General features: G+C 38.7%; 1 protein-coding gene across 1 annotated transcript in view; it reads right to left on the reverse strand.

Annotated features, from left to right (window-relative positions):
* Positions 1–481: 481 nt before the first annotated feature.
* The window catches only part of FAM171B (family with sequence similarity 171 member B), a gene marked incomplete at both ends in the record, with an annotated part of 28,605 nt that continues 2,414 nt past the window's right edge, over positions 482–26,672 (reverse strand). Inside the window, 7 exons of the mRNA XM_080632036.1 lie at positions 482–1,814; positions 2,066–2,189; positions 2,984–3,100; positions 6,832–6,999; positions 8,832–8,990; positions 9,278–9,370; positions 10,081–10,314. Coding sequence (XP_080488162.1) covers positions 482–1,814; positions 2,066–2,189; positions 2,984–3,100; positions 6,832–6,999; positions 8,832–8,990; positions 9,278–9,370; positions 10,081–10,314 — 2,228 coding nt within the window. The remainder of the gene's footprint in view (positions 1,815–2,065; positions 2,190–2,983; positions 3,101–6,831; positions 7,000–8,831; positions 8,991–9,277; positions 9,371–10,080; positions 10,315–26,672) is intronic.

Genomic DNA, 26,672 nt, shown 5'->3' on the forward strand with positions numbered 1-26,672 from the left:
ACTGATGAAACATTTTACATTATACAAAGAAGTAGTAACAGATCCCTAGAAAAGTTCACATATAAAATACTTTACAGAGATGGTCACATTGATTAGGAACAAGGCTGAGGAACTGCTTTAACTAGTCTACCATTAATAACAATTATGAAAAAATTAAAACATGTGCCTACATTTCTCACTGTGCATTCCCAAACATACGCCCAAGAATGACAGGCTGACTAAAATGTGGGCTTTCCCCTGTACTGACAGCAAAATTAGGTACTAGAAAAATTTAATAGTAGTATTTCCCTGTTTTCAATTCACATTGAATATCAATTGCCCAGTTGAAGTTTAATAACTCAATCTGTATATTAAAAAAAAAGTAACTTTTCTTGATATCAGAAAACAACATTTCCCTTGTAAACCCAACAATGCAGAAATACAGAAGCAGCCAAGAGGTCAATACCAGCAGGGAGAGCAACAACACAAAGCACACTGTGTTTTAATTTATAGGAAGAAGTGGCCTCTCTTCTCTTTTCTTCCAGATATTGGTTTTGCTATCTCTTCTCATGATAGATGGTCTATCCCTTTTTTTAGCAGAAGGGATACCAGATTCATGACTTCCTGATACAGATTTTCTTTTCAGACCTTCTTCATCATGTTGTTCTATGACTGGTCCATTCCCTCCATCCATAAGGTACCTCACAGCCTGGTCCTCTGGAGTGCAAACAGTGGTCCCACTTTCACTGCTACTCAGATCCAGGTCTTCCAAGTAAAGGATCTTCGAATGAGGCATAGTCTTAATGAAAGTTTTCTCTCTCTCCAGTTTTCTACCAGGATGATGCTCATTCATGTCCACACCAGAGTCCAGACTGGTATCATTACTCTCTGTTTTTCTGCCCTTTTTCAGATCTATGAAAGAATGCCTCACTTGAGCGATTGGCTTTCCATCCAGGGACACAAACCATGCTCGAGGGTGTGGACATGGTTTTCCTTTAGAGAGTTCCAATAATGTTTGTTCTGAAATACCTTGAAGTTCAGATGAAAATGGAGTCATTACAACTGCTTCATTCAATGTCCCAGGAACAGAGACGGATTCCAGCAAGCTATTAGTGTACCGTCCCCAGTTTGAAGTCTGAGATGGTAAGCCCTCTTCACTATCTAACACACTGTTTTCATCTCTGCAGACAGTAGGCTGTGGATGAGAGTGCACTGGCATTTTCGGTAGCGTTTGCATGTAACTGTCGCGATTCATGGGTTCCATCATGGGGCTATAAACTAACTGCCCTTTTCTCGGCAAAGTTGCTGATTTAGCAGGATGCAATTGTTCTGGGGAGTGGAAAAGGTCAGAGGTTTGAAGAATAGCAATAGGTTGATTGTAAATATGCATCAGGTGTTCTGGGATATGGGAAAGCCCATACATATCCTCTTTCAGTGAAAGGTACCTGTTTTGGTCTTGAATGTTCCTGGGAGCCTGGGAAATAGTACTGCTACTATGCTTCAGCTGCTGTAAATGCCTAACTCCAGCATTAGGCTCCAATGAATGGGCTGAATTTCTTGACTGACCAGTCTGACAGGATAAATGGTAAGAAGCATCCTCTGTGTAAATTTTAAAATTGTCTCGTGATTTTCCATCTTCTGTGTCTATGGACAGCCTTCTTTGAGGGCTGTATGAAATCTTGGGTGTGTATAGCTGTGACTTATCCTCCAACTTTAAAGACCCTTTGACAGCACTGATGTGATTTATGTGTGTCGTTGATGTAGTCTGGTCTTTTTTGATGACCTCCAGCTTAGTTGTATTTTTTTCCTTCTTTTGTGTCCGACCACATTTATCCCTAAGCAAAAGAGATGCAGGGTGACTGTAGAGCATACCAAGAAATACTATACTGTTGACTTCCAGAGCTGAAGATGAGATTTGGTTAAGAACTGTAATGTGCCATCACAGACTTAAAGTTCTGTAATAACTGTGATTTTTAAAGAAATATTAGGCTATGCATTATAGTTTAGCTAAGGAAACAAGCCTCAACTTCAGAACACTGTTTTATCAACCTTAAATGCCATTGATGCTGAGCTTATTTTCACTTACCTGCAGTAACAAAGAAGAACAGCAAAAAATCCAATGATAATGACAACAGTACCTCCCAGGATGGCCGTAAGAAACACTGTGTGATAGCCTGTGATGTCCTTGGAAACTGCACTAATAATGGATTCTAGATTGCCAAACAAAACCAGACAAGAGTTAGTTCTCAAAAACAATTCTGCTTCATATGCAGAGCTGCAGCTAATAAATTAAACTATACTTTTTCAGTAATTTTGTGTTGCTATGGCACTATGTTTATCCTTTCCTTTTCACCTTGCTATTTCAAACTGAAAACATACAGTGGTTACAACGTAATACATCTTGAAAGGGTCATCTCAAGTATTAAAGCCTTACATGACATCTACTCAACTCCAGCCAAATTACACTTGTGTTAGGTGTCCATTTAGAAATATGGTCCACATTTTCTGCATAGTGCTTCTGTCAGAAAGTATGTTTTTAATTTGACATCCTAGTTCTCTGATAAGAAACCCTTCATATGAATTTGCAAAACATACAACAAGTTTACATAAAACAGAATTCACTGGGGCTGTTCTACCCAAGATTAATTTTTTCACTGTATTTCCTCCTGTCATCCATGATCCTCTACAGTAAGGGATACAGTCCTGTTGATTTCTAGCTCTCCACAGGCACAGCTCCCTTGCAGGCTTCTTCCAAAAGATGGTGACAGTATAAACACGTAAATTCAAATGCAGTCTGGACTTTTCCCCCTTTAGTATCTGAAGTTCTAGGAAACAGTTACATGCACAAAGGCACACTATCAGGATACAAACAGAAGTTATCCAACTGTTCAAACTGCATGTTGTTTTTCCCTTTCTGTTGTTAAATAAAGCAATCAAACTGACAGCCTTACAGTATATTATTACTTGGGTTAGCCAGTGATCTCTTTGCCAATTGTTGCAATACCTCTTGCTCCAGGCAGTGGAGCTGCTATCCAGTAGCCTAAATGTTGAGCAGTGTATGTCCATACTAATTGACCATTTGCTTCCTTTACCATTCCTAGCCCATGGTTTACCCAAGCACCTGGAGAAAAAAAGAAAGACAAAATATTGCACAGGTCATGCAGCATTCTTCTATAGATCAAACCATTAGTGATTAAGCTGTTAGCAAAAATACACAAGGTCACAAGAAAAACAGAAGCTTCTTACCTATGCATTATTACACAACCTTAGCTAAACATGCACACTTTCTTTCTTGGTAATTTCACTGCAGGCATCCCTGTGTGGACATTTACTTTGAAACAAAACATCGACATTATTTACCAGAATTAATTTAATGTAATTTATTTTCTATAAATATCTTTAATAGGTAAGCACACAAATCATGCAATAAAATCCTGTTCTATGACCTTAAGCATGTATGAGGTCCAAGACTTAAAAAAAAAAGTAATATCAAGGAGCAGGTAATTTATGCGTATGAATACAAGTTTAACATTAACTAGCAGCACTTCGAGGGAAAGCATTTTAATCTAATAAACTACAATAGGATAAACAATGTTTGTCTTGAATACTTCTCTCCCCCCTCCCTGCCCCAAGGTAGTAAAGTTCAGTTAACCTAAGGAAGGTCTATTGTTAAGACACAGATTCCACACCATCAACAGATGCAAAAAGACAGGTATTACAGTATGCCAGCTTCCACAATTAAAAAAGCATGTAATAGAAAAGACAGAGCTACATTTGAACACATTTATTGTGGCCCATCTGTGAAATTCTAAGGACAGAAAACAACCTCATATAAACAACCTTACATTTTTAAACTGCAAATACTAAGAAGGAGAGAGAACCACCAGCTTTTTTAAAATAACACTAACCAAAGCACACAAAAAGTATAATTCATATAAGCCCTATCATTTTGATTTTCCTCCAAGATCTTTCTTTCAGCAAAGTGAAAGGAAAAATCTACCATACAGGAGGAATCTGAGAAGTGACACATGCCATGTGCATGTGCACACCCCCAAAATATCATTTGGCAGTAAAACTTGCAGCCTTCTCCTGGTAACTTGTGATAGCTAGCAGAGGGGAGCAGCAGCAGCCCCCTAGAGCCCTCAAAGAGGTGCTTTCTCAGTTACCTGGAAATCCTCTTCTCCAGATTCAGGAGCAAGACCAGCTGGAAAAGTCTTCTATCCCTAACTCTCACGTGGAGGCAACAACAGGTCCCCAAATTCTCTGTCCTGTCAACTCTAAGGCAAGATGCTGCTATACTGTAAATCCACTGTTTTACAAGTATTGAGGGTAGGCTACTTACAGACAGATATAAAACCTACACAAACCACTACATACAAAAGGCAATAAAAAATTTTAGGTCTCCGGAAATTCCATCTTGACTGAACAAACCTATAAGAAGCTATATAATCTTTGCTGTCCTCTTCAGCAGATTATCTCTTCCGCAGTATACTGCATAGAAAATAGTACATAATAAGAAAAACACTAAGATGTGATTTATGAGTAAGCACATATTCTCTACCATTTACTGCCAAGCAGCGGGGTATTGTTCTCAATTTAATGTTGCAATGCAAGCTTGCTTTTTTTTTTCTTTTCTTTTTTTTTTTTTTTCAATTCTATGAAAATCCACAAAGTACTTCTGGTACTAATGAGGCAAAATACTTAGAAAAAGAAGGAAGCCACATTCAAGATACATCAACAAATTCTGCATTTATAGCAGCTGGAATATAATTAGAAAACCTCATTTTCCAGGAACAGTCTTAGTACTATTACACTTCAAGTAACCCCAGGGAACACTGCACAAGCAGACACGTGAAAGCAGTTTCTATCTTTTTTCTGATGCATATAGATTAGTCTACACAACTTCACAGACCTGCTCCCTTACTGCTATCAATACTGACATGGAAGCTCTGATCACCATTATGACATATTATCCAAGGACTTCAGCTTTTAAAAGAGTGTTTCAAGATACTGCTGGGGACCATCCCATACACTACACCTAGGATGCCAAATCCTCATTATTCAGTGCAACAGTAGGCCTCCATTCAGCTCAGATGGGGGCCTACTGTTACTTACATACTCTCTTGAATGCTTGCTGGAGAGCTGAGGTGTCTGCAGTCACCAAAATCTTGACTAAGAAATACCTTGCTATTACTCAGTTATCTTAGAAAAAAGACATTTTGCACATGTCAAATCAAAGGTAAACATCAAAGAAACATATTTAAGAAAAAACCTCCAGAACAACAAATACAGTTGTAAATTTTCACTGCAGAGAAGAGATGAGGAAGCAGAAGAAAAAGTGGAAGTTAGAGTTATGCCCCAAAAGTCCCTCTCCTTGTCCACAGTCCTCCTAGTCCTCTCATCAGCAAGCATCAATGAACGCTCCATGCAAACACTACACCTCAGTGAGCACCCACCATAAACAATTCACCTCTATCAGAGAACACACCATCTGACAGCTAAAAAACAACTGTTTCAGTTGTACTGGATCAGCATGCCACACTCCTGCTTTTGCTGTACCAAGGCCAACATGCCTACATAGGCCTGTTGAGTAGGTCCCTCAACACCCACATACACATCTTACACTGGTTTATACTCTAACCTGACCCAGCGCTGAGCTGCTCTAACTCTGTCAACTTTTTGTTTCAATAACACTGTGTAATAACACTAGTTATCCATTTAGTGAGATAAAACAGCTCAGCACAGGTACAGATGAACAAAGGAGCTGGCAAAAGTGGCTGTGGCAGCAAGAAATTAAACCCCCTTGTGCTATTTCACCATGTCAGACTAAAATCCTTTCTTTGCTGAAGAATGCTATCTCTTATCACCAGTCACCCCTTTGAAGTCTTCTAGGTGTATAGATATATTTAATCTATTCCAAAAGTTATTCTAGTCACTCTTATCCCAAGAGACAACCTAGTCATTTTTACTAGCATGTTCTCAATTCAATGTTCTTTGCTTCTTCATTAAGATGACAGATTTGTTTCTTGAACATGTAAACAACACTTGTTAGAGTTGGTGTCCTCTGCTGTACTTCTAACAGTTGAATAACAGCTTTTTGCCTTAATAAGGAGTAAAACACTTCTCTTGCAACACTTATCTCACTCGCTTGCATGTTTCAAGCCAAAGTGTGATGGAAAGTATAAGGTACAACGTAAGACTATCAGTACACTTGTCTTGTATTAGGTGTGTACGCACATCTAAATGGGATAAGTGTATCTAGCTCATTACTTACTATTGACTAAAATTAGACGTGAACAGCTGACAAAAGGTTTAGAATGTCTAATCGCCAGTCTTCTCTTTCAACACGTACTGTAAGAACAATGTTGTTCCTCTTGATAACTCTTATTTTGCCTTAATTTCATTTTCTGAAATGCCTTTGTTAACTGAAGTAGTATCTATTCCAGTTCTAGTGTCAAAGGATCTTTACAGCTATACTGCAGGAAAAAAACATCCAAATCTTTAAGTCTGATTTACTTTTAAAAAGGCATTCACAAAATTACCTGGCTTAAAATTTAACATCACCTAAAATGTGTGTTCCCTGAATCCGTAGCCTCCCATCAAAATAAAAATCCATTTATTTAAAAATTTGTTCAATAGGCATGTTAATGAATTTTATCAAAGCTTTTTGAACTAATGAAAGCAGGGAAATTTATTTGAACAATTCAAGCTAATCAATCAAAAAAAAATTGCAACTATTTATCACCACCTCATACATTAGTGCAGTCCCTCTTCCATGACACACAGTGCTATATGGCCAAAACCATATACATGTGCCAAAAGGCAGAATAACAAATAACTTAGTCCACTTACCAGTTTTCATATCAAATGCCCATGCAGGTACAGCATCTCCTGATTTTACAGTACTTGTAGGAAGAGGAAGTGTAATCTGAATGGGACCATTTACTTTTAGTTCTTTCCCAGTTAAACGAACATTTACACATATTGCAGCAAGAGGAGCTAATTCCATGCTTTTGAAACCTATATGTGAGAAATAGCCTGGCTATAATTCTCCATTCATAGTGTATTTAAAAAAATATATATTTATAATTAAGAATATATCCTAATTGTAACTAGAAGTGAGCCCCCCATTCACATCCAGCTACACAGTAGATATCACAACTCAGTGAAATAAAAATCAACATTTTTTTCTTCTGGACTTTCAAAAGGCGATTAAAATAAACCCGTCATTTCTATACCAAATCTGTAAAAGCGAAACAGACTTTTGACATACAGGTTTAATGATGACTGCAGAAACAATGGTGAGGCAAAATCTGGCTTGGGTGTGAGGGAAGAAGGTTTTTAGCCCTCAGATAATCTGATCGCAAAACAGCTATCCTATGGTGAAATACAGATAGTTAAAGATTTTTTGTATAATTGCAATATATGTAACACTGAATCAAATTGAAGCCATATGCAAATATATGACTGCTGCATTTTTCCTTAGTTGAAACTTTCCTGTAAGGATTAACTTTCTAACTTGGCAGTTATAATTAACTGAATAGTTAATCATGAGGCTTGTCAGAACACTCAAAGAAAATGTTGCATATACAGAGTTTTACAATGAAGCCTGAAAGTTTGTTTCCTTTGTTTTCCTTAACACTAATTTGCAAATACTTCAGAATGCGTCATATGACAGTATGATGAAAGAAGCCGAAACAGAATTAGTAAGTACCAGAACACTGTTAAATTGATGCCAGCTGCTAGAAGCTGGCTGTGAGAAAAATCCTGGTGCATCAGTTAGCTTCCACCTGCCCTAAAAGAAAGCTTATTCTTTTAGGAGTATATGAATAATTTAGAACACATGCCAGACAGATTAAAAAGAAAACCTGAAGGGGAGAAATGCTGTTTATTCTACTTTACATGTAAAGAGGTGAAATAAAGGTAAGAAAAGTTTTTTAAAAAAATGTATGTCAAGGTATCAATATACATTTTGATTTTAATTTGATGAAAATTAAATGAGAGAGCATGACAAGTTCAAACAAGTCATGTAGTGGCTTCCTCATGTGCTGCTATAAATTTAAGAGCCTCATGGCTTCAGTTCCACTGGGAATAGAAGAACAGAACAAAAGAAAGATGAAACTGCACACAGTACTATCTACCAGAGACTGTATTTATGCAAATAATAAAAAAAATCTGTAGAATGACAAATACTGAAAGATCCAACTGCATATGAGCATGAAACTACTTACTGCTTCTCCAGTGAAACAAATGCACAGAAAAGATTATTACAGCTGTGCTCTGTATACACAGTGACTACTTCATTTCAAACAGGCTCATGCAGATTTAACTTCTCATGAGCTAAACATGAGCTTCCATACAATTTTTATGCTAGGTGTAAAGCTCCTAGGGGCAACAATTTTAGTGAAGATGCAGAAAACCCCACAGCTGAAGCTGACTGCTGCAGTTTCACTTATTTCTTTAGGTTCATCTAGTTTACACGCTGACCACAACTGTATTTTTAAGGTGTTTACTAAACACCTTATATGTATGTAAGTGTGTGTGTACATATATTTATAGACATACATGTTTAGTAAACACCTTCTATGCATACATATGTATATGTAAAAAGCAGATTCTGAAGGATTATTTTAGTTTAGTAAGATATACTATGTTCTAATACTGCAAGGAGTAAGAGCAAAAGTGACATTAATTACTCACCTGATGTGTTTATATAACAAAGCCTTAATGCAACGGAAGCAAGTTCAGGCCCTTTTAATTTAAGCATATGTTTTTCTGTAACACTCACATTCATTACAATTAGAAGATTTCTTCCTTACAAAGAAAATTCTTAAACAACATTATTTACATACCTGATTTACTTAGAAGAATTCCTGTTGAATAGACGAAGCTGTCTACTTTCAAAAACTGCTCTGGCACTGTCAGATAGGCTGTAACATTTGTAATATGTTGATTTGTTGGAAGCTTTATTAAAAATTTTGGAAACTGAACACTTGGTTGAGATTTGGCATCTATAAAAGAGTAAAATTTTGTCTCAGCAATGGTAAAATACACAAACAGTTCTTTTATTATTGTTCAGAAATCCATTTAGTATAAAAACCTGTTTTCATCCATTTTCTCCATGCTTTGCGTATGTCTAGCACTTGTCACAGCCACACGTACAGATGCACAATTAACTGAAAATCTGGTTTTGAGATAAGCATTACATGAGGATGTGAACATGCTTAGATTTTTTTTGTATATGTAAAGATGGTTGTCACAAAGTGTTTAGATTATGGTCTGCATAGCCTGAACTTACCAGACAGTTTTCCAGTAATTAAGACAGTATCTTCAAACAGCCACATATTAGCTTGACTTTGTGGGAATAATGAAAGCGTCACAGAAGAGTATACTGTGGAAAGTAATAATATCTGTTACATTGTGCAACTGAAAAAAATCCTGCAAGATATCCGATTCTGAAGGAAGAGTGAACAGAAAGGTTAAAAAGAAAAGTATATGAGTATATGAAGACTAGATAAATAAATCAGTCCTGCTGTCCAGAGCAGGAATTTTAGTGGTTAGGCAGGAAGGCCGTTGTTGTGTGTTGCTACTGTCTTATGCCTTCTATAGATAAACAAGTGCCTGGAATTCTTAAGACTCCACCTCTTTAAAAAAAAAAAAATCATATAATTTTTAAGAGCATGCAATAGTTAAAAGGAAAACTTGTGAGGAAACACTGCTGAAAGGAAGCTGTAACAAGAAGATTATACCCGTTACACAGGACTCAAAGCACCAGAAGTCCAGGAGTTACTAAAGACTGTATGACTTTTGTCAAAGCACATTACCATTTGAGTCTAGGTAAACAATTTCTCAGAATACACTCACAGTACCACAATATAACCTACTGAGAGTTAAAAAGGGCTATTTTCTGTTTTACAGTAATGAGAATTTTGATCAGTCTAACAGACCATTCGCCCTTATATCTGCATTGACAGGCACCATCTCCCTTGACTGACATCAGTCATTTTCAGTTGACAGTAACTACCCAGACTGCTGAGAAAGAGAGAAATTTAATTACTGACAGATAGGGTTTAACAATAGGACTATAAGACGCTTACATACTTGGCATTCTCCCAGTCTTCCAAGGCAAAGGTGTTAACATGTAGCCATCTTTGTATGATACGACAGTTAAGCTTACTCCTAATTTGTATGGAACTTTTATTAATACTGCTCCATTGCTTCCAGTAAGAGTAGAATTTGTCTTTGTGTAGTTAACAAACACTTCTACAACCGCTTGTTGCAGGTACCGATGACTGATTATGTCATTTACTTGAACTTTCAGCATAAAAACAGATCCTATTAAAAGAAAGAACAGGAGGTCATAATATATCATAACTAAGGAACATAAATCTGTAAAAAAATCCTAGAGTTTATGCCTTGGCTATTAATTCACTGTACAGTGGCTCTCTCTCTCAACAAACGTAAGTTATGGCCAAAAAAAGGGGTAATCATACAATTACATACCCCAGAGACTAAGGAAGCACAAAGGAAAAAAGAAAAGACGATGCATAAAGATGCCAAAAATTGTTTACTAAGCTCAGAAAATATAATACCTGAGTTAAAAAAAAAAAAAACAACCCACAAACAAATCAAATTTACAAAGTAATTTTTCCCCTTTTTGTTTAAGCTTGAACAATGCATCTGTGACAACATAAGATTTGATGTGCCTTGCTAGTGCTCTGCACTATCACATAGATAACACAGATGGTCTTGTCATTCAAGTGCAATCCTTGGCTTGGGTCACACATTTAAAGATGCACCTTGAATTCTACAGACAGAGGTGCCTCATGTCTGTGTACTGTGGGATGGCACATTTATTATTACATATGTAAAAAGTAAACAAATGCATCCAGACACTTTGTTTTAATCACCTCACACCAGATTTACAGTTCTGGCCTAATTTTCACCTTTCTGTATTGCACCTTCTAAATAGTATCTGTCTACTGCTAATTAGAGGATCTGACATTCCTTTAGGATACCTAGTGTCTTACAGAGATCATAATCACAGTGACTGAGCAGTACATTGAAAACAATAATTCCGCTTGAACAACAGTCTCAAGATGCTCAACAGTTGCAAATAAACTATTAGGGAGTCTTGTCATAGACAGCGGCAACATTAAAACAGACAGAATACCATGTTATATCCAGTGTGAAACTAAGTTATTATCACAACATAAAAGTATCTATGAACCCCTGTTAAAAATACTTCAAACAACATCAATTTTCCAGTATTTCAGTTACAGACATACTACTATTCAACACACTGCACTACTTCATACCCAGATTTTTCAAGTACATTAATAATGAACATGCATTTCTATTTAGGTCAAATGTTAGGCTAAGTTTATTTGAAATTTGTCTACCTAAAACCATAATCCAGTTTAATTATGACAATGATATTACACCAAGAGATTTCTATTATTGACCTTGATTTAAATGAAAAGGCCTTAAGAGGCAGAGAACAATCAAAAAAATAAATAAATAACCCAGTATATACTGAAGACATGCAAGTATGGCCTCTCTGAAATAAGTATTTATTTAGATCTGTTATAAAGGATACCATATATTCAAGCAAAAAATGAGCTGCACACGACAAAAGATACACTGGCCTCAATTTGTTACTGTTTACACAGCAAAAACTTATCAGCCATGCTCATTTGATTCTCTACAGTGTTACAGAAAAAATGTCTACATCTCCTTGTGCAAATTCATATGTACTTCCAAAAAAAGGAAAAAAGATCCCAGTGGTACTCAAACATATTTGATGGAATTAAACAGTGCAGTTGTAAATGCAGACTGAAATCCCTGCCTATCTATAAAAAGTAAAAACCTATTGTACCTTTAAAGCTCATTAAAAATCCACACACATAAAGATGAGCTGTGCCAGCAACTGACACAGGGATGATTTAGTGCTGAAGTAAGCCCTTCTCACCACAGTGCACCATCAGCCTGTGGTTACCTTTTAGTCTTTATTTAGGTACAACGCATTGACACAGTACCATTTTTCTGCCTTGCATAGTGCATTAAAATGACATTATAAGTGACCCCTAAATGCCAGTGACTATTTTATGGCTATATTCTGACAGTTATTGGCAGATACTAGGATAAGTTCTCTGATCAGTTTTCAATTATGCTTCTCGTAGCTATCAAATAATCTGTAAATCTCAATTACCCCTACATCCTAATGCAGTCTTCATCGGCTAGCTATCAGTGTTCTTTAATGCTGTCTTATTCCATGCAGTCATTTATAGACCCTAAATACAATGGGCAGGTACATGTATAAAGACATTTCTAACTCTACACAAATAATTCTATGTATACCAAATTGGTAACAGAAGGTCTCGTTTTAAAACTAATTACGTAATTCTTTAGAAAGATATTTATATGCTGCTCCTCTGATTTAAAATAATAACATTAAATGCAGAAAATATTTTTTCCTCCCAAAAATGACACAGGAATACTGCTAAAATAATAAAATACACACTGCAAATGTTTCTCCCTGTGCAATTTGAACTTTATTAACTACTTAAGAGTACAATCTATACATTATATTTTCAACATACTGTAAGTGAACAGAGAATCAAAGAACCTCACATAATTCACACAAGGTCAGAGAAAATTCAGCAAACTACTTAACCCAGCTGTAAAAATCTATTTCTCTGAAGAAGAGGAGGTTAGATTTTTGGCAAGAACAGCATAAACACAAGGTAAGAAATATAATCTTTCTACCTGGCTGAAAAGAGAACATAGCTGACAGCTAGCTGACACAGCTTCATTCCTGCACATAGCACAAGGTGAAAAATTGTATTACCCCCTTCTAGAATCACTCTGGAAGTTACAACTTTCATCTAGTTAGCAAACAGCCATGTAACTAAAACCATAAAGTGACTAGTAAAGAACATAGGTGCGTAAGGACCCAGGTTACAGCAACAGCAAAACTTGCCCTCATTAAGCAAAATGGCAGCATGATTAATTCTAAAGCAAATATGGACTGCTCCTTGAAATGCACTTTGGAGAAAGCAGATACTGACTTTCTCCTGCTGTATGTCAGGGGTGGTGTTCCACAGTGTTCAACTATTGAGCCTTATAGAAAACTGCTTCTAGGCAATGCAAAGATACTGAGAAAAAATAAATATTAGGTAAATTGGAGACTAGAGCTAATCAATATGGTTCCATTTGGATCCTGTGGAGGTAAACCCACCACAATCTACACAGTACAGCTGGGCAGCTTAGCACTCCCTTGAAATATCTGAATGCATAATTGAACATTAAGATGTATATTTAAAAGAACAGCTTTGGCAAAAATATCTGTAGCAGTGCAGAATACATTACTGACTTCCAGGCACAAAGCAGCAAAACAGGGTCAGGGAAATTAGGACACCACAGTATTCCCATTGCTCTGTTTCTGGTCAAACAATTTCCACAGAAGCCATCAGCAGAATCCTCATTATGAAGCAGCTGAGGCTGGATCCTGAGGGGAACAAGGAGTGCCTTTTAGACAGAGAAAGGCTGCTACAGTCATCTTACAGGAGACGGTTTAACCCAATCTAGTAAAATCCAGATGTCTCCAGCAAGCACTTGACTCATATATCCAAGAGAAACTGTAACAGATTAGAAATCAGAAAAAATTGAACACTCCACTACTTAAGTGGGGGATTTGTTACTCATCAGGCAATGCTGGTGAGCTTTTCCTGGGGAACTCCGAGAGCTTTTCAAACATTTTATCTTACATTTGCTTCAAATAAAGCATTATTTCAGATATAGAGAAACTTTCTTTTTTCAGTAGCATGTGCTGTGATAAGGACACACAGACCAGTGTATGGTCAGACACAAGTGTGTCAGAATCCTTAAGCATCCATACATTGTTAAGAAAAAGATGGAAATTATTTACTAGAAGTTCATTCATGTTGATACATGCATTATTCCAGCACATACTGCAGTCTTCAGCTGGCCCTTTTTCCCACCTACTATGAAAACCAAAAACAGGACTTCAGAAATTTCAGATTCCATTTTTCAGATACCATTCACCATTTCAGATACCATTCTGATTTCTCGGTTCCAAATCAAGACTAGGCTGTGAATCTTGAAACAACTGGATATGTTTGCTTTTAAGAGCTGAACAAAACAGCAATGTAGGGAACATGTAAATTCAACAATCTTGGGTAAGCTAAAAAAAACCCCATGTCATCCTTGCTCCTACTGCTTTCTGCTCATTCACTAGTTTCTGAAAACTCTTTCCCAGTCCCTGTTTTTCCATGCCCATCATAGTATCCTCTTTTCTTGGTGGAGCTCTGCCCAGTCTTCCTCCTCCCAGCATTCACCCCATCCCGGAGTAATCCTTGATGATGATTCCCTGTAATATTTTAGCCTGTGAGATTGTTGATCATGAAGAAGGATCAATACTTGTCTAAAAGATCAGGTTTTTCTGGAAGCTTCATAAACTAAGACGAGAGTGAGAAATGCTTTACATTAAATTAAAAGCACTGAAAAAAACCCATCAGGATGTGCGCTTTAAAAGGAGACTTCAAATCTTATCAGACTGAAATACTACAAGGGATTGCCTGTGGCAAATTAGCACACGATCCAGAGCAAACTTCAAGGTTCTAAGTAAATTAGTAGGTCAAAATAAATTATTCATTTAGTTCAAAACAGACCAAAACCCCAGTTTCACGTTATAATAAAACTGCAGTATGAAGAAGATGACCACCTGCTGAAGTACTGTTAAAAGCATTATATATTTTACAAATAAGAAGAAGGCCTCCTTCCTTTCTAAAAGGGATTTCAGCAGCAAAGAGAAACAAATTAAAAAAATCACACTACTTTAGAAATAGACTGTATTTCTAAAACATTGTACATTACTTCTTAGCAAAAAAATTTATAGACTTAGCACCATTTCTTTACATAGATTTAACACTGAAATTTTACTGCTGCCTTTACACACACACAAGAAAAGGAAGAAAGAAAAAAGTTGTTTATGGAATTTATTTACTTACAACAATTTTGTTTCACTTAGAATAATGTTGTGATTTAAACCCAGTTGGCAAGCCAGAACCACGCAGCCGCTTGCTCACTCCCCCAGCTTCCGCCCCCTTCTCCTGGAGGGATGGGGAGGACAATCAAAAGAATGTAACTCCCACAGGTTGAGATAAAAACAGTCCAGTAACTAAGGTATTACACAAATCACTACCGCTACCACCAACAATACGGGAGATAACAAGGGAAGAGAATACAACCGCTCACCACCTGCCAACCAATACTCAGCCCGACCAAGCAGCGATCTAACCCTTCCGCGTAACTGCCCCCAGTTTATATATGGGGCATGACGTGCTGTAGTATGGAATACCTCTTTGGCTAGTTTGGGTCAGGTGTTCTGTCTCTGCTTCCTCCCAACTTCCCCTCCTCCCTGGCAGAGCATGAGACTCAGAAAGTCCTTGGTCAGAGTAAACATTATTTAGCAACAACTAAAAACATCGGTGTTATCAGCACTGTTCCCAGGCTGAAAGTCAAAAACACAGCACTGCACCAGCTACTAAGAAGGAGAATAATGACTGCTGCTGCTGAACTCAGGACAGTATCCACCCCTTATTCACAGCATGCTCAGATCCAATATACTTGTCTCATAAATATATATATATATATACACACACACACACAAAGAGAGACATATTCCTTAGTGCATGGATCAATCCCTATAAAGCTGCTGAGTCCATCCGGTCCATGATGTTGGGCTCCATCTCTTGTAACAGTCTTTCAGGGCAGGAGAGGCTGTGTGCAGTGTTGGATCGTTGCCTGCTGATGCTGATCCTTCCTTTATCTCAGAACTCATCTGGTTCCATCAAAGTTCATTCTCTGTTGGGATGATGGTCAGCGCGAAGTCAGGACCAGTCACTGGTGACCTGAAGACATCTAGCTGATGGGCTATAAAAGTGCTACATAGCAGGCAACAGCACACAATTGAGTTCATTGGCTGTTTTCCCCTAAAATCAAATCCCCTTGAGGTACACATCGGACTTCCCCATCTTCCCGCATTACCCACCAAGTATATCCAGGTCCCTGAGCAAAAGCAATCCCACGAGTGAGTTTGCCTTTACCTGAAGCAGGAACAACCCAGACTGCCTTCCCCAGCAAATTCTTCATGCGCACCACAGGAACTTCCTCCTCTTCCACAGTATGTAAAAGTTCTGAGTGGGCTGGGCCACACTGTTGCAAATCCTCTGGTGTTTTCCAAGCAGGTGGCTTTCGGTAAATGTGTATCCCAACGTTTGAAAGTCCCACCACCCACTGCTCTCAGCATAGTTTTTAACAGCCCATTATACCGTTCGATTTTCCCAGAGGCTGGTGCATGGTAGGGGATGTGATATACCCACTCAATGCCATGCTCTTTAGCCCAAGTGTCTGTAAGTTTGTTCCAGAAATGAGTCCCATTGTCTGATTCAGTTCTTTCTGGGGTGCCATGTCACCACAAAATCTGGTTCTCAAGGCCCAGGATAGTGTTCCGGGCAGTGGCATGGGGCACAGCGTATGTTTCCAGCCATCCGGTGGTTGCTTCCACCATGGTAAGCACATGGCGCTTGCCTTGGCGGGTTGGTGGGAGTGTGATATAATCAATTTGCCAGGCCTCCCCATATTTGTACTTCAGCCAGCGTCCTTCATACCAAAGAGGCTTTAACCACTTAGCTTGCTTAATTGCAGCACGTTTCACACTCGTGAATAACCTGGGCAATAGTGTCCATTGTTAAGTCCACCCCTCGATCACGGGCCCATCTATGTGTTGCATCTCTACCCTGATGGCCTGAAGTGTCATGGGCCCACTGGGCCAAAAATAATTCACCTTTACGTTGCCAATCTAAGTCCATCTGAGCCACTTCAATCTTAGCAGCTTTATCCACTTGTTGGTTGTTCTGGTGTTCCTCAGTGGCCCGACTCTTGGGTACATGGGCGTCCACATGGCGTACCTTCACCACCAGGTTCTGCACCCGAGCAGCGATATCTTGTCACAGTGCAGCAGCCCAGATGGGTTTACCTCTGCGTTGCCAGTTGCTCTGCTTCCATTGCTGCAACCACCCCCACAGGGCATTTGCCACCATCCATGAGTCAGTATAGAGATAAAGTACTGGCCGCTTTTCTCGTTCAGCAATGTCCAGGGCCAGCTGGATGGCTTTCACCTCGGCAAACTGACTCGACTCAGCAGTTTCTGCAACTTGTTGTAGGGGACTCTATACAGCTGCCTTCCATCTCCAACACTTTCAAAGCACTGGACGGGTCCACTGGCCTAGATACTTGCCCATACTATCCCACACACCCTGCCACTCAGGACTGTCCAGCCTTGGGGAATATCTCTTGGTCCTCCTATATCGTCGTCTAACCCTAGATATGACCCAAACCCAATTCTGCTTAACTTTCGAGATCAGATTAAATGGTCATGGGTAAAACACACTGTATGCGTGCCAACATGGTGATCCCCATCACAATCAGCAGGCAGGTCTCAAGGGTATCCAAAGGCCATTCAAAACCTCCAGAACTCTCAAATGATGCTGTAAATAATCTGGTGGGGGAGCTGGGAACATAAGGGAATGTCTCCTTCATAGGTTGACCACCCGAGGAGGAAACAAAAGATGTGTAATTGCTAAGTACTTCTATTACATACCTCCCAAAGTATAGAGGTGCTGACCATACTGGGAACGCAAACCAGATCAGTTTCATAATCAATGAGTCTGTTGTATTACAAGTCATTACCATAAAGTACAGTGAAACAAGAGCCTTAGCCCAAGCCCCCCAGCTGATAAACACTAAAACAGCAAATACCAGCTGTAAGTAAGGTACAACATGCTTCAGGAACATGATCATGAGCAACAACTCTGAGAGCCAATAGATCAGCATTGTGACAAGTGACTATTAATCCAAAACAATAAATGCTTCTCACAAATATGATTAGACACACCCTGGTCAGATCTGTCATTATCTCAACCCTTCGTGCACCATGTTGGGGGCCACAAAGAACTGTCGTGGTTTAAACCCATTTGGCAAGCCAGAACCACGCAGCTGCTTGCTCACTCCCCCAGCTTCTGCCCCCCGCTCCCGGAGGGATGAGGAGGAGAATCGAAAGAATGTAACTCCCATGGGCTGAGATCAGAACAGTTCAGTAACTAAGGTATAACACAAAACCACTACTGCTACCACCAACAATAATACTGATAAGGGAAATAACAAGGGAAGAGAATACAACCACTCACTACCTGCCAACCAATACTCAACCCGGCCGAGCAGCGATCTAGCCCTTCCATGTAACTGCCCCCAGTTTATATATGGGGCATGACGTGCTGTAGTATGGAATACCTTTTTGGCTAGTTTGGGTCAGGTGTTCTGTCTCTGCTTCCTCCCAACTTCCCCTCCTCCCTGGCAGAGCATGAGACTCAGAAAGTCCTTGGTCAGAGTAAACATTACTTAGCAACAACTAAAAGCATCGGTGTTATCAGTGGTGTTCCCAGGCTGAAAGTCAAAAACACAGCACTGCACCAGCTACTAAGAAGGAGAAAAAAATGACTGCTACTGCTGAAGCCAGGACAAACAATTATTTTCCTTTTATACCAACACTTACCATCAGGTGTATGCATTTGTACTTATGTTTGTGCATATATAAACACAACTGTTAAGCAAAAAAGGGGAGGTTTGTTTGTTTTTTAAAGAGAAGGTAAACAAAATTACATAATGTTCTTAATAGAAATCTTGCCTTCAAATAATAGTTTACTGCATGTCTCATCAGTACTTAGGCACTGTAATGACTTCCAAACTAGTGAACAGTCATTAGGTCAGTGTATATCAACAAACTGAATTCCCCACAAGTTCCTGAATTGGTTCCTCCAAATTCAGAAGCAACTTAAAAGAAAGGTTAAATTTAACCAGGACTGAATATGGCCAGCTTCAAACTTCAGCTATCGCATTTTGATAGAGGATGCATTTGCCTGGTGCTAACTAATTCTTCAGAGAAGTGAGAGTTTAGAAGCTCCTAATATTTTTCAAATAGACATTACCTAGTATTAAATCTATCTACCTCTGTCACACACTTTTACAGACACAGACTGCAGCACTACCTTCAGTTCATACAATCACAGAATGGTTAGGGTTGGAAAGGACCTTAAGGTCATCTAGTTCCAACTCCCCTGCCGTGGGAAGGGACGCCTCACACCAGACCACATCGCCCAAAGCTCTGTATAAAAAAATAATTACCACACTTCACAAACATGCACATTTTTTAGTGCTTGTAATTATATTATTGGATTTGGATCATTTTATTATCTGGACAGCCTTAACCTTCAAAATCTATACCACAGGTAAATTAACATTTCAGCTTTTTCTATTTTAAGATCTGTTGTATGCAAGAGTGGACTGATTTAATGAGTTATTTAAGTAAATAAATAAAAACAACAAACACAACAGCCATCTTCTACAGCTGAGTAATACCATTGTAAGTGGTTACACTTCCAAACCAAGATCTCAGACCAAATGCAGAAAAAACTGAGTAAGCATAGCATTCATTCCACAAATGTTGACACAAGCCAAATATTGATGAAATCAATGGTCTGCAAAATCAATAAAATAACACAGATCATTTATAGGCTGTACCCTTCAAGATTACTACTGCACAATCAATAAACACCCTCCTGGAATGATCGTGCTTGCAAGAACTATGCAAGAATGTCGTCAGACTAATCCATAAAGCTGCTTAACAACTCACTTATCCAATGGCAACATACCCTGAACACTTCCAAGTGCATCTAGTAAGACATATAAAATAGACAGAAATCAAGCATTACCCTTCAAACACTCTTCCAGGCTACCTAAGCAAGAGCTATGAAATTTGAACATGAAATCAGCTATGACATTTAGATGGTATTTTTTTGCCTGTATCCATTTACCGCTGTGTGCTACACATACGTCACTAAAAAAAATCCACTAGAGTATTTTTAAGTGCGTATCATGTACTGCTGTAAGATACTCACTGGGTAACTAGTTTCACGGTGCGTTTTCACTATTAGATGCTTTCTTTGTTCAATTCACATACTAAAATTGGAATGTTTCACCACTCAAGACAAAACATGAGAACTCACAAGACACAACAAACCAGAATTTTCAGTACAGAATTGTGTTCCACATCTTGCTGTACTTGTCTATTGGCATAAATAATAAGAAATTTCAACTAAATTCAGAACTGACACCTGCTAGTGAAGCTCTGACAACTACTATTACAATTACCATAGCAACTTTCCCTTTTTATTTCCTGCTATTTTGTTGCATCAGCCAGCCTGGTTCTCAGAACTCTGGTTACCATGGAAGATGGAAGCTGAGAAATTCATCTTCCTGTGGCAAGGGACATATGAAGCAGACAAAATTAAATGCCGCAATCTGCAGCTTCTTTTATTTAGGATTTATTTATTTTAAATATCATCTTCTGTAATCTTATCAGAGATAAATTATTAATATCACAAGACCAAAAATAAGTAAAACTCACATATAAATTAAAGATGAATTTGCAAGTGAAAGAGATTTAAATAAGCAAGTATATATCAGTAATAGAGCTCCTGAAGCCTATAAAATAGAACACCTTCGCCCAGGCATTTCAGAGGCCATTATAAGACTGTTTTTTTTATCTCAGCTTTCTCACTGTCTAATAATAAACCTGTAATGCTGCTCTTTCATTTTTTTTTTTTAATGTCTGCCTGTATTTTTTTAAATGACTGATGCATTCTACCTTGCATCAGTATTGAGAGAATTAAAATGTGAATATTAAAAATTCACACTTTGTTACAGAATACTGGGAAAAAGTACAGAAGGGAAATATTAGAATCTGCATAATATTCTATTTTAAATATGCTACCTGAAATACGCTGTATTATATACCCTCAAGACCTATGAGGGGATAAGCAAACCACATGCATTTCCCACTTACCACCTTCACAATCAAACCTTCATTATGTAAACAGAAAACAAATGAAAAAAAATCATTCAGCATCATCTCCTGAAAAATGAGACCATTTCTCATAGGGAATTTCTATTTCTTACAGAGAAGTTCTAATGATTTGTCGAATTTACCCTTTAATGGTCACTATATTTGGATAGTGGAAGAACACTCCAGTAACCCTGTAGCACGAAAAAAATATTTTTTTTTTAACCTAATGGGATAGGTACAGGATTTGTCTCATGTAATTCTTAGTGGTGGCTACTCAGTGGAATTAGCTGAAAAAAATCTCTTCAAGTTCAAACATCCCCTTAATTTGGCAGAGTGGACAAAAAGAACCCCACAGGAAAACAAAGCAGTACCCTCTTCAAGTATCACATTCAATGACCTGAAGGTTTTAACCTTAAGACAGATATGTCTGTATAACCTCACAGTGGCATAATACAACCTACAAACTAGTAACTCGAATGTCAGTGCATGCTACTCACCATTCACAAAGGAAAACTACTGCTGCATTCAGTGACATTATTCAGTAACGTGCCCATCACTATGCTGAAAATACCCTCCCCACCAAAAGCTGCAAAATCTCATAGTACTGCTTAAATAAAGATATTTGCAATGTTTATCTTTCACTTATGCAAAAAGGCCCTCTAAACCTTTGGATGAATGCCAGTGTGTAAAGACAAATATGGAGAAAATACAGTTGAAACGCTGCAGGTCAGCGTGTCCCAACTGTAGTCCTGTACACGTGGGATGGGGACTTTTTAATGCACTAGTTAGGAAATACATACTGCAGCAACAAAACAAGAGCAACCTACAACCTAGTATCTCTTTCATACATAATTTTTTATTAAAGTTGAGTTTCATGAGGTGAACGATCAAAAATCACAAACCAACAATAAAAGACATTAATTTTCAGAAAAATGATTGCTGATTAAAATGACTGCAGAGTTCTACTAATTTTAACTAAGTAAAATTTCACAGATGCCATAAACAAAGTTTAAAAAAAGAGAGGGGAATGACAGATTCTCTTGCCCCACACTGCATCAAAACTATGCACTATCTTCACAAATGTTTTGCTAGGTCTCTATCCCTGTCAATTTAATTAGAGGATTTTCTCAACATCCATGGTCCATAATCCAAAGAAAATCTCTCCTTCAGCCCAATGAGAGTAAGTTTTCTCCTTGCTCTCACAGGCAATGAAACAAGCTCCTGTGATATTCATCACAAGGCATAATACATATTATTAACAGCTTCTATTGTTCCAAACACATGCTCTACTGATGTCCTGCATTTACCTAATATAAAACTACTAATTTCTCCTGCTCAGTCACTTAATGAAAGTCTTCAAAACAAAGAAAAATTATTATCCACAGTGACCTGAAAAAGTTTTTTATAATTCCACTAGTGTCTATAATAGTTGGAGGGGACAAGCATCTCCTTATTCATTCCAGCAAAATAGCCTATACTTTGAAATATTTTGACATCATTCCTACTTTAGCTTACATTAGCACAGACAAATTATCGACCAGATTTGCTGTCTCATAGAAAATAACTTACATGAGAATGTTCCAGTTTCATCTGAGAAGCTTGCCTATAAAAGTTATTATTAATAAGTCATAATAAATAATTTGGTTTCTTCCCAAATTTCAGAAGCGAAAGTCCATGCTACGCGCTAGTATTGATTTCAACAGGCTGAGGCAAATGCATACATCATATATATAAAACAACCCCTTATCTGTAGCAGAGGATATAATTCCACTTTCTTCTAATTTACATGCATTACAGGAAAACAGTCCACCCAAAATGAAATGCAAACATTGCAAGAGAAACAGTAGCAGCTGACACACCAGTCACATACAAGCACAAACTCAGTCATTTGAGGAGGGGACAAAATGTCTGTGGATGATAACGAGCTGAGGATGCAATCAATATGCAGAGATACGAGCCAACAAGTACCTCATGAAATTCAACAGGGACAAATACAAAATGATGCATCTGACCCCTTCCAGCAATACCTGCAGGAGACTGAGCGACAGTGTAGTAGCTCTGCTGAAAACATAAGGAGTCCTGGTGAGCAGTAAGCTAAACATGCCAGGAGTGCACCTTGGAAGAGATGAAGGCAAACAGCACGCTGCAGAGGTACCAAAAGAAGCACAACAAACAGAGCAAGACAAGTAACCCCTTCCATTTAGCACTTGCTTGACTCCATCTGGGAACTGCATTCAGTTTTGGACCCACAGAAGAAGTTAGCCTTGTTAAACCTCACAAAAAAAAGGACTTCCAATACCCACAAATTTACCAAGAAGACAGAGCCAAGTTCTCTGTCAAGATGCGTAGCAGGATAACAAAAGGCAACAGTCAAAAATTGCAGGGATCTGACTGGACATGAGTAAATTTTTTTCTTTCTCAGGGTAAACAATCATTGGAACAGGTTGCTAACCTGGTTTTGGCTGGAATACAGTTAATTTTCTTCTAGTAGCTGGTACAATGCTGTGCTTTGGCTTTAGTCTGGGAATAATGCTGATAACACACTGATGTTTCAGTTGTTGCTCAGTACTGCTTACCAAGGTCTTTCCATTTTCTCGTGCTCTGCCATGAGGAGGGGCACAAGAAGTCGGGAGGGAGCATAGACAGGACACCTGACCCGAACTACCCAAAGGGGTATTCCATACCACCGCACATCATGCCCAGTATATAAACTGGGGGGAGTTACCCAGAAGGGACTGATCGCTGCTTTGGTTCAGCTGGGTCCCAGCAGGTAGTGAGCAATTGTACTGTGCATCACTTCGGTTTACTGTTTTTTTGCCTTTCCCCTTTTAGTTTTACATTTTCTCCCTTTGTTATTTCCCTTATCATTATTATTGGTAGTAGTATTATATTGTACTTTAGTTTTTAAACTGTTCTAATCTCAACCTGTAGGGTTTACATTCTTCCGATTCTCCTCCCCATACCATGTGGAGGTGGGAAGGGGGAGGATGTGCAAGCAGCTGAGTGCTACTGAGCAACAGCTGTCCAGAGAGATTCTCCATTCTTGGAAGCTTTCATGACCTGATAGGAAACAAATCCCACGTGTGAATTCAGTGTGAACCATGCTTAAAGCATAGAGCACTCCTTATATCCCCTCCAGCCTAAATAATCTCCACGATTCCAGATGTTCACAGTTACTTTAAAATCACAGAAAACTCTGAAAGAAAAATCCATACAGAATAAACATCATCTTCACCTGACTGCAGTTTATTTCAGATGCTAATTTTATTACACTTAGCAAATCTGGCTGGATATTTTAGTAGCAGTACAGCATCCTACCAATCTGGGGCTCACAACCTGACGTAAATTCTATATTCTATTAGGGAAATGGGATGAAAAGATATACTTTATCTTGCACAGCCTTACTTGGTAACATTTGCAGTCAATGAAAACAGAAACACTGATAATTCTGAAAGTAAAATCAGTTTGACTAATGAAAGGGTCACTCACACCTGCAACTGAAGTAACCTGCAACATGAAACCTGAAAGCTACATGGATACTCCAGTGGGAAAGGTCAATTGTTGAATACAGGTAAAAGATTAACGAGAAATAAAGACATAAAAGGATGTAAACCAAAAGAAAACATTTCAGGAGAGGCAAACAAACTAGATTAAAGACCACCCAGAAAATAAATAAAAAAAAAAAAAAAAAAATAGAAAAAATAAAAAAAGCATAACCTAATTCAACTTTTTCCTCCAAAATAAAATGTCTCATAATGGGTCACTGATGGCTATAACTGCATTGTGTTCAGTAAAGGCACTCAGGCAAACAGTTGTACAGGCTAAAGCACTCATTAATCGAACGACACTCTACAGACCTTGGGGCGCTTTTGGGGTGCAGTGATGTCATGTCAATAATGCACTTCAAAGAGAGTATGCTGCACACATGCCAAAGCAGTTCCCAGAATCTCTGTATTTTGCTGCTTCATGACCTCCTAATGCACATGGCTCAATATGTGCCCTGCACTCACACCTGTAACCAGTGCATCATATTCGACACAAAAACCCCGCTCCCTCCCACAGCTATTTGCAGGTTAAACTGCTATAGCTACCAGAGTTCACATAAGATCCACACCAAAACCACCAAATTTTTCAAAATGATACAAGGAAAATCAGAAAGTAGAGGAATGAGATTTTTTTTTCCCCCCTCTCTCTAACCCACCAAGAGTAACAATTTATTTCCACGTAAACTCAATGACATGCCACCTCTTGCCTCTTTCACTGGTAGAATTGCACTATCCTAGGTACCCAGTGCTATCAACAGCAAATGCAGAATGCTGAAGCAAGAAGGGTCATGTGGAAAGTCCAGCAGCACAAACTGACCTCATAATCTGTTTCCTTCAACTGTCTCATTTCCACATTGTAAAGGATAAGAACTGTGCCTTGAAGTCTGACTTAGGTCTTTCAATCAGTGGAGACTGTTTCTGAACACACACGATGAAGCATAATCACAACTTCAAGGAAGAAGGACAAGAAAATGAGGGGGAAGAAAATAAGGCAAGTAAGACAGGAAAGAACATCATTCCCTAGCCCTGTCAATGCCAGCAGGTCACACAGGATAGTCTCAGAAGCTACATCAGACAGGAACACACATATGCTGCCCCAACAACTCCTGTGCAAAGATCCTTTTGTCTGTGCATGCTTTACCCCCAAAGCTCACCAGGTGGAACTATGAATCCTGTCAAGTTCCCATGCTACCTGTATTCTTCTCCCCCCAACTGCAGGGCTCCTTAAAAGAGCTTTAAATTAGACTGACCAACATGGTCTAGTGTGAGGTGTCCCTGCCTGTGGCAGGGGGTTGGAACTAGATGATCTTAAGGTCCTTTCTAACCCTAAGTATTCTGATTCTATGAAAACCAGGCTTGCTGGTGATAAGCCTGGGAGCAACACACCAGTGTTTGAGGGATGGTGTGCTAGTGAGATCCTTTGGTCTGTTGTCTCAGATGTCGTGAGGTTCTGCAGGGAGAAAACTAAAAAGGCCAAAGCCCAACTAGAACTTAACCTGGCTATTGCTGTAAAAGACAATACAAAAGTTCCCAATTGCTCTCTGCAACCACCTGAAAGGAGGTTGTAGTGAGATGGGTGTCTGTCTCTTCTCCCAGCAAGCAATGTGACAAGAAAAATGGCCTCAAGTTGTGCCAGGGGAGGTTTAGACTTGATATTAGGAAAAATTCCTTCACCAAAAGGGTTGTCAAGCACTAGAAAAGGCTACCCAGGGAAGTGGTGCAATCACCATCCCTGGAGGTATGTAAAAGTTGTGTAGATGTGGCATTTAAGGGACATGGTTTAGTGGTGGACTTGGCGATGTTAGGTTAATGTTTGAACTCTATGATCCATGAAGTTTCTTCCACCTCAACAATTCTATGTACCATAAACTGCAGACCTGTCAGTATTCTGTTTACAAGAATGCATAATATGTTTACAATCAGAGGGCAAGCAGAATCATTTGGAAGGTTATGGCTGCTGGTTCAATGGGAAAAGGAGATTTTTCTTCATGTCATCTACAGAGAGCTGATAATTGCTCGCGAAATTCACAGCATGCAAGTGTTTTACTTGACAAAACTGCTGGTGCCGTATGATAGTCTTGTTTTCTGCCTAAGAAGCCATGTTACTTTCAGAAGCTACTGCTAGCCTGGCAGTTCCCAGCATAGGACCTGCAGCTGCTTCA

This window comes from Psittacula echo (assembly GCF_963264785.1).
Source record: "Psittacula echo genome assembly, chromosome: 20".
Classification (NCBI taxonomy): Eukaryota; Metazoa; Chordata; class Aves; order Psittaciformes; family Psittacidae; genus Psittacula; species Psittacula echo.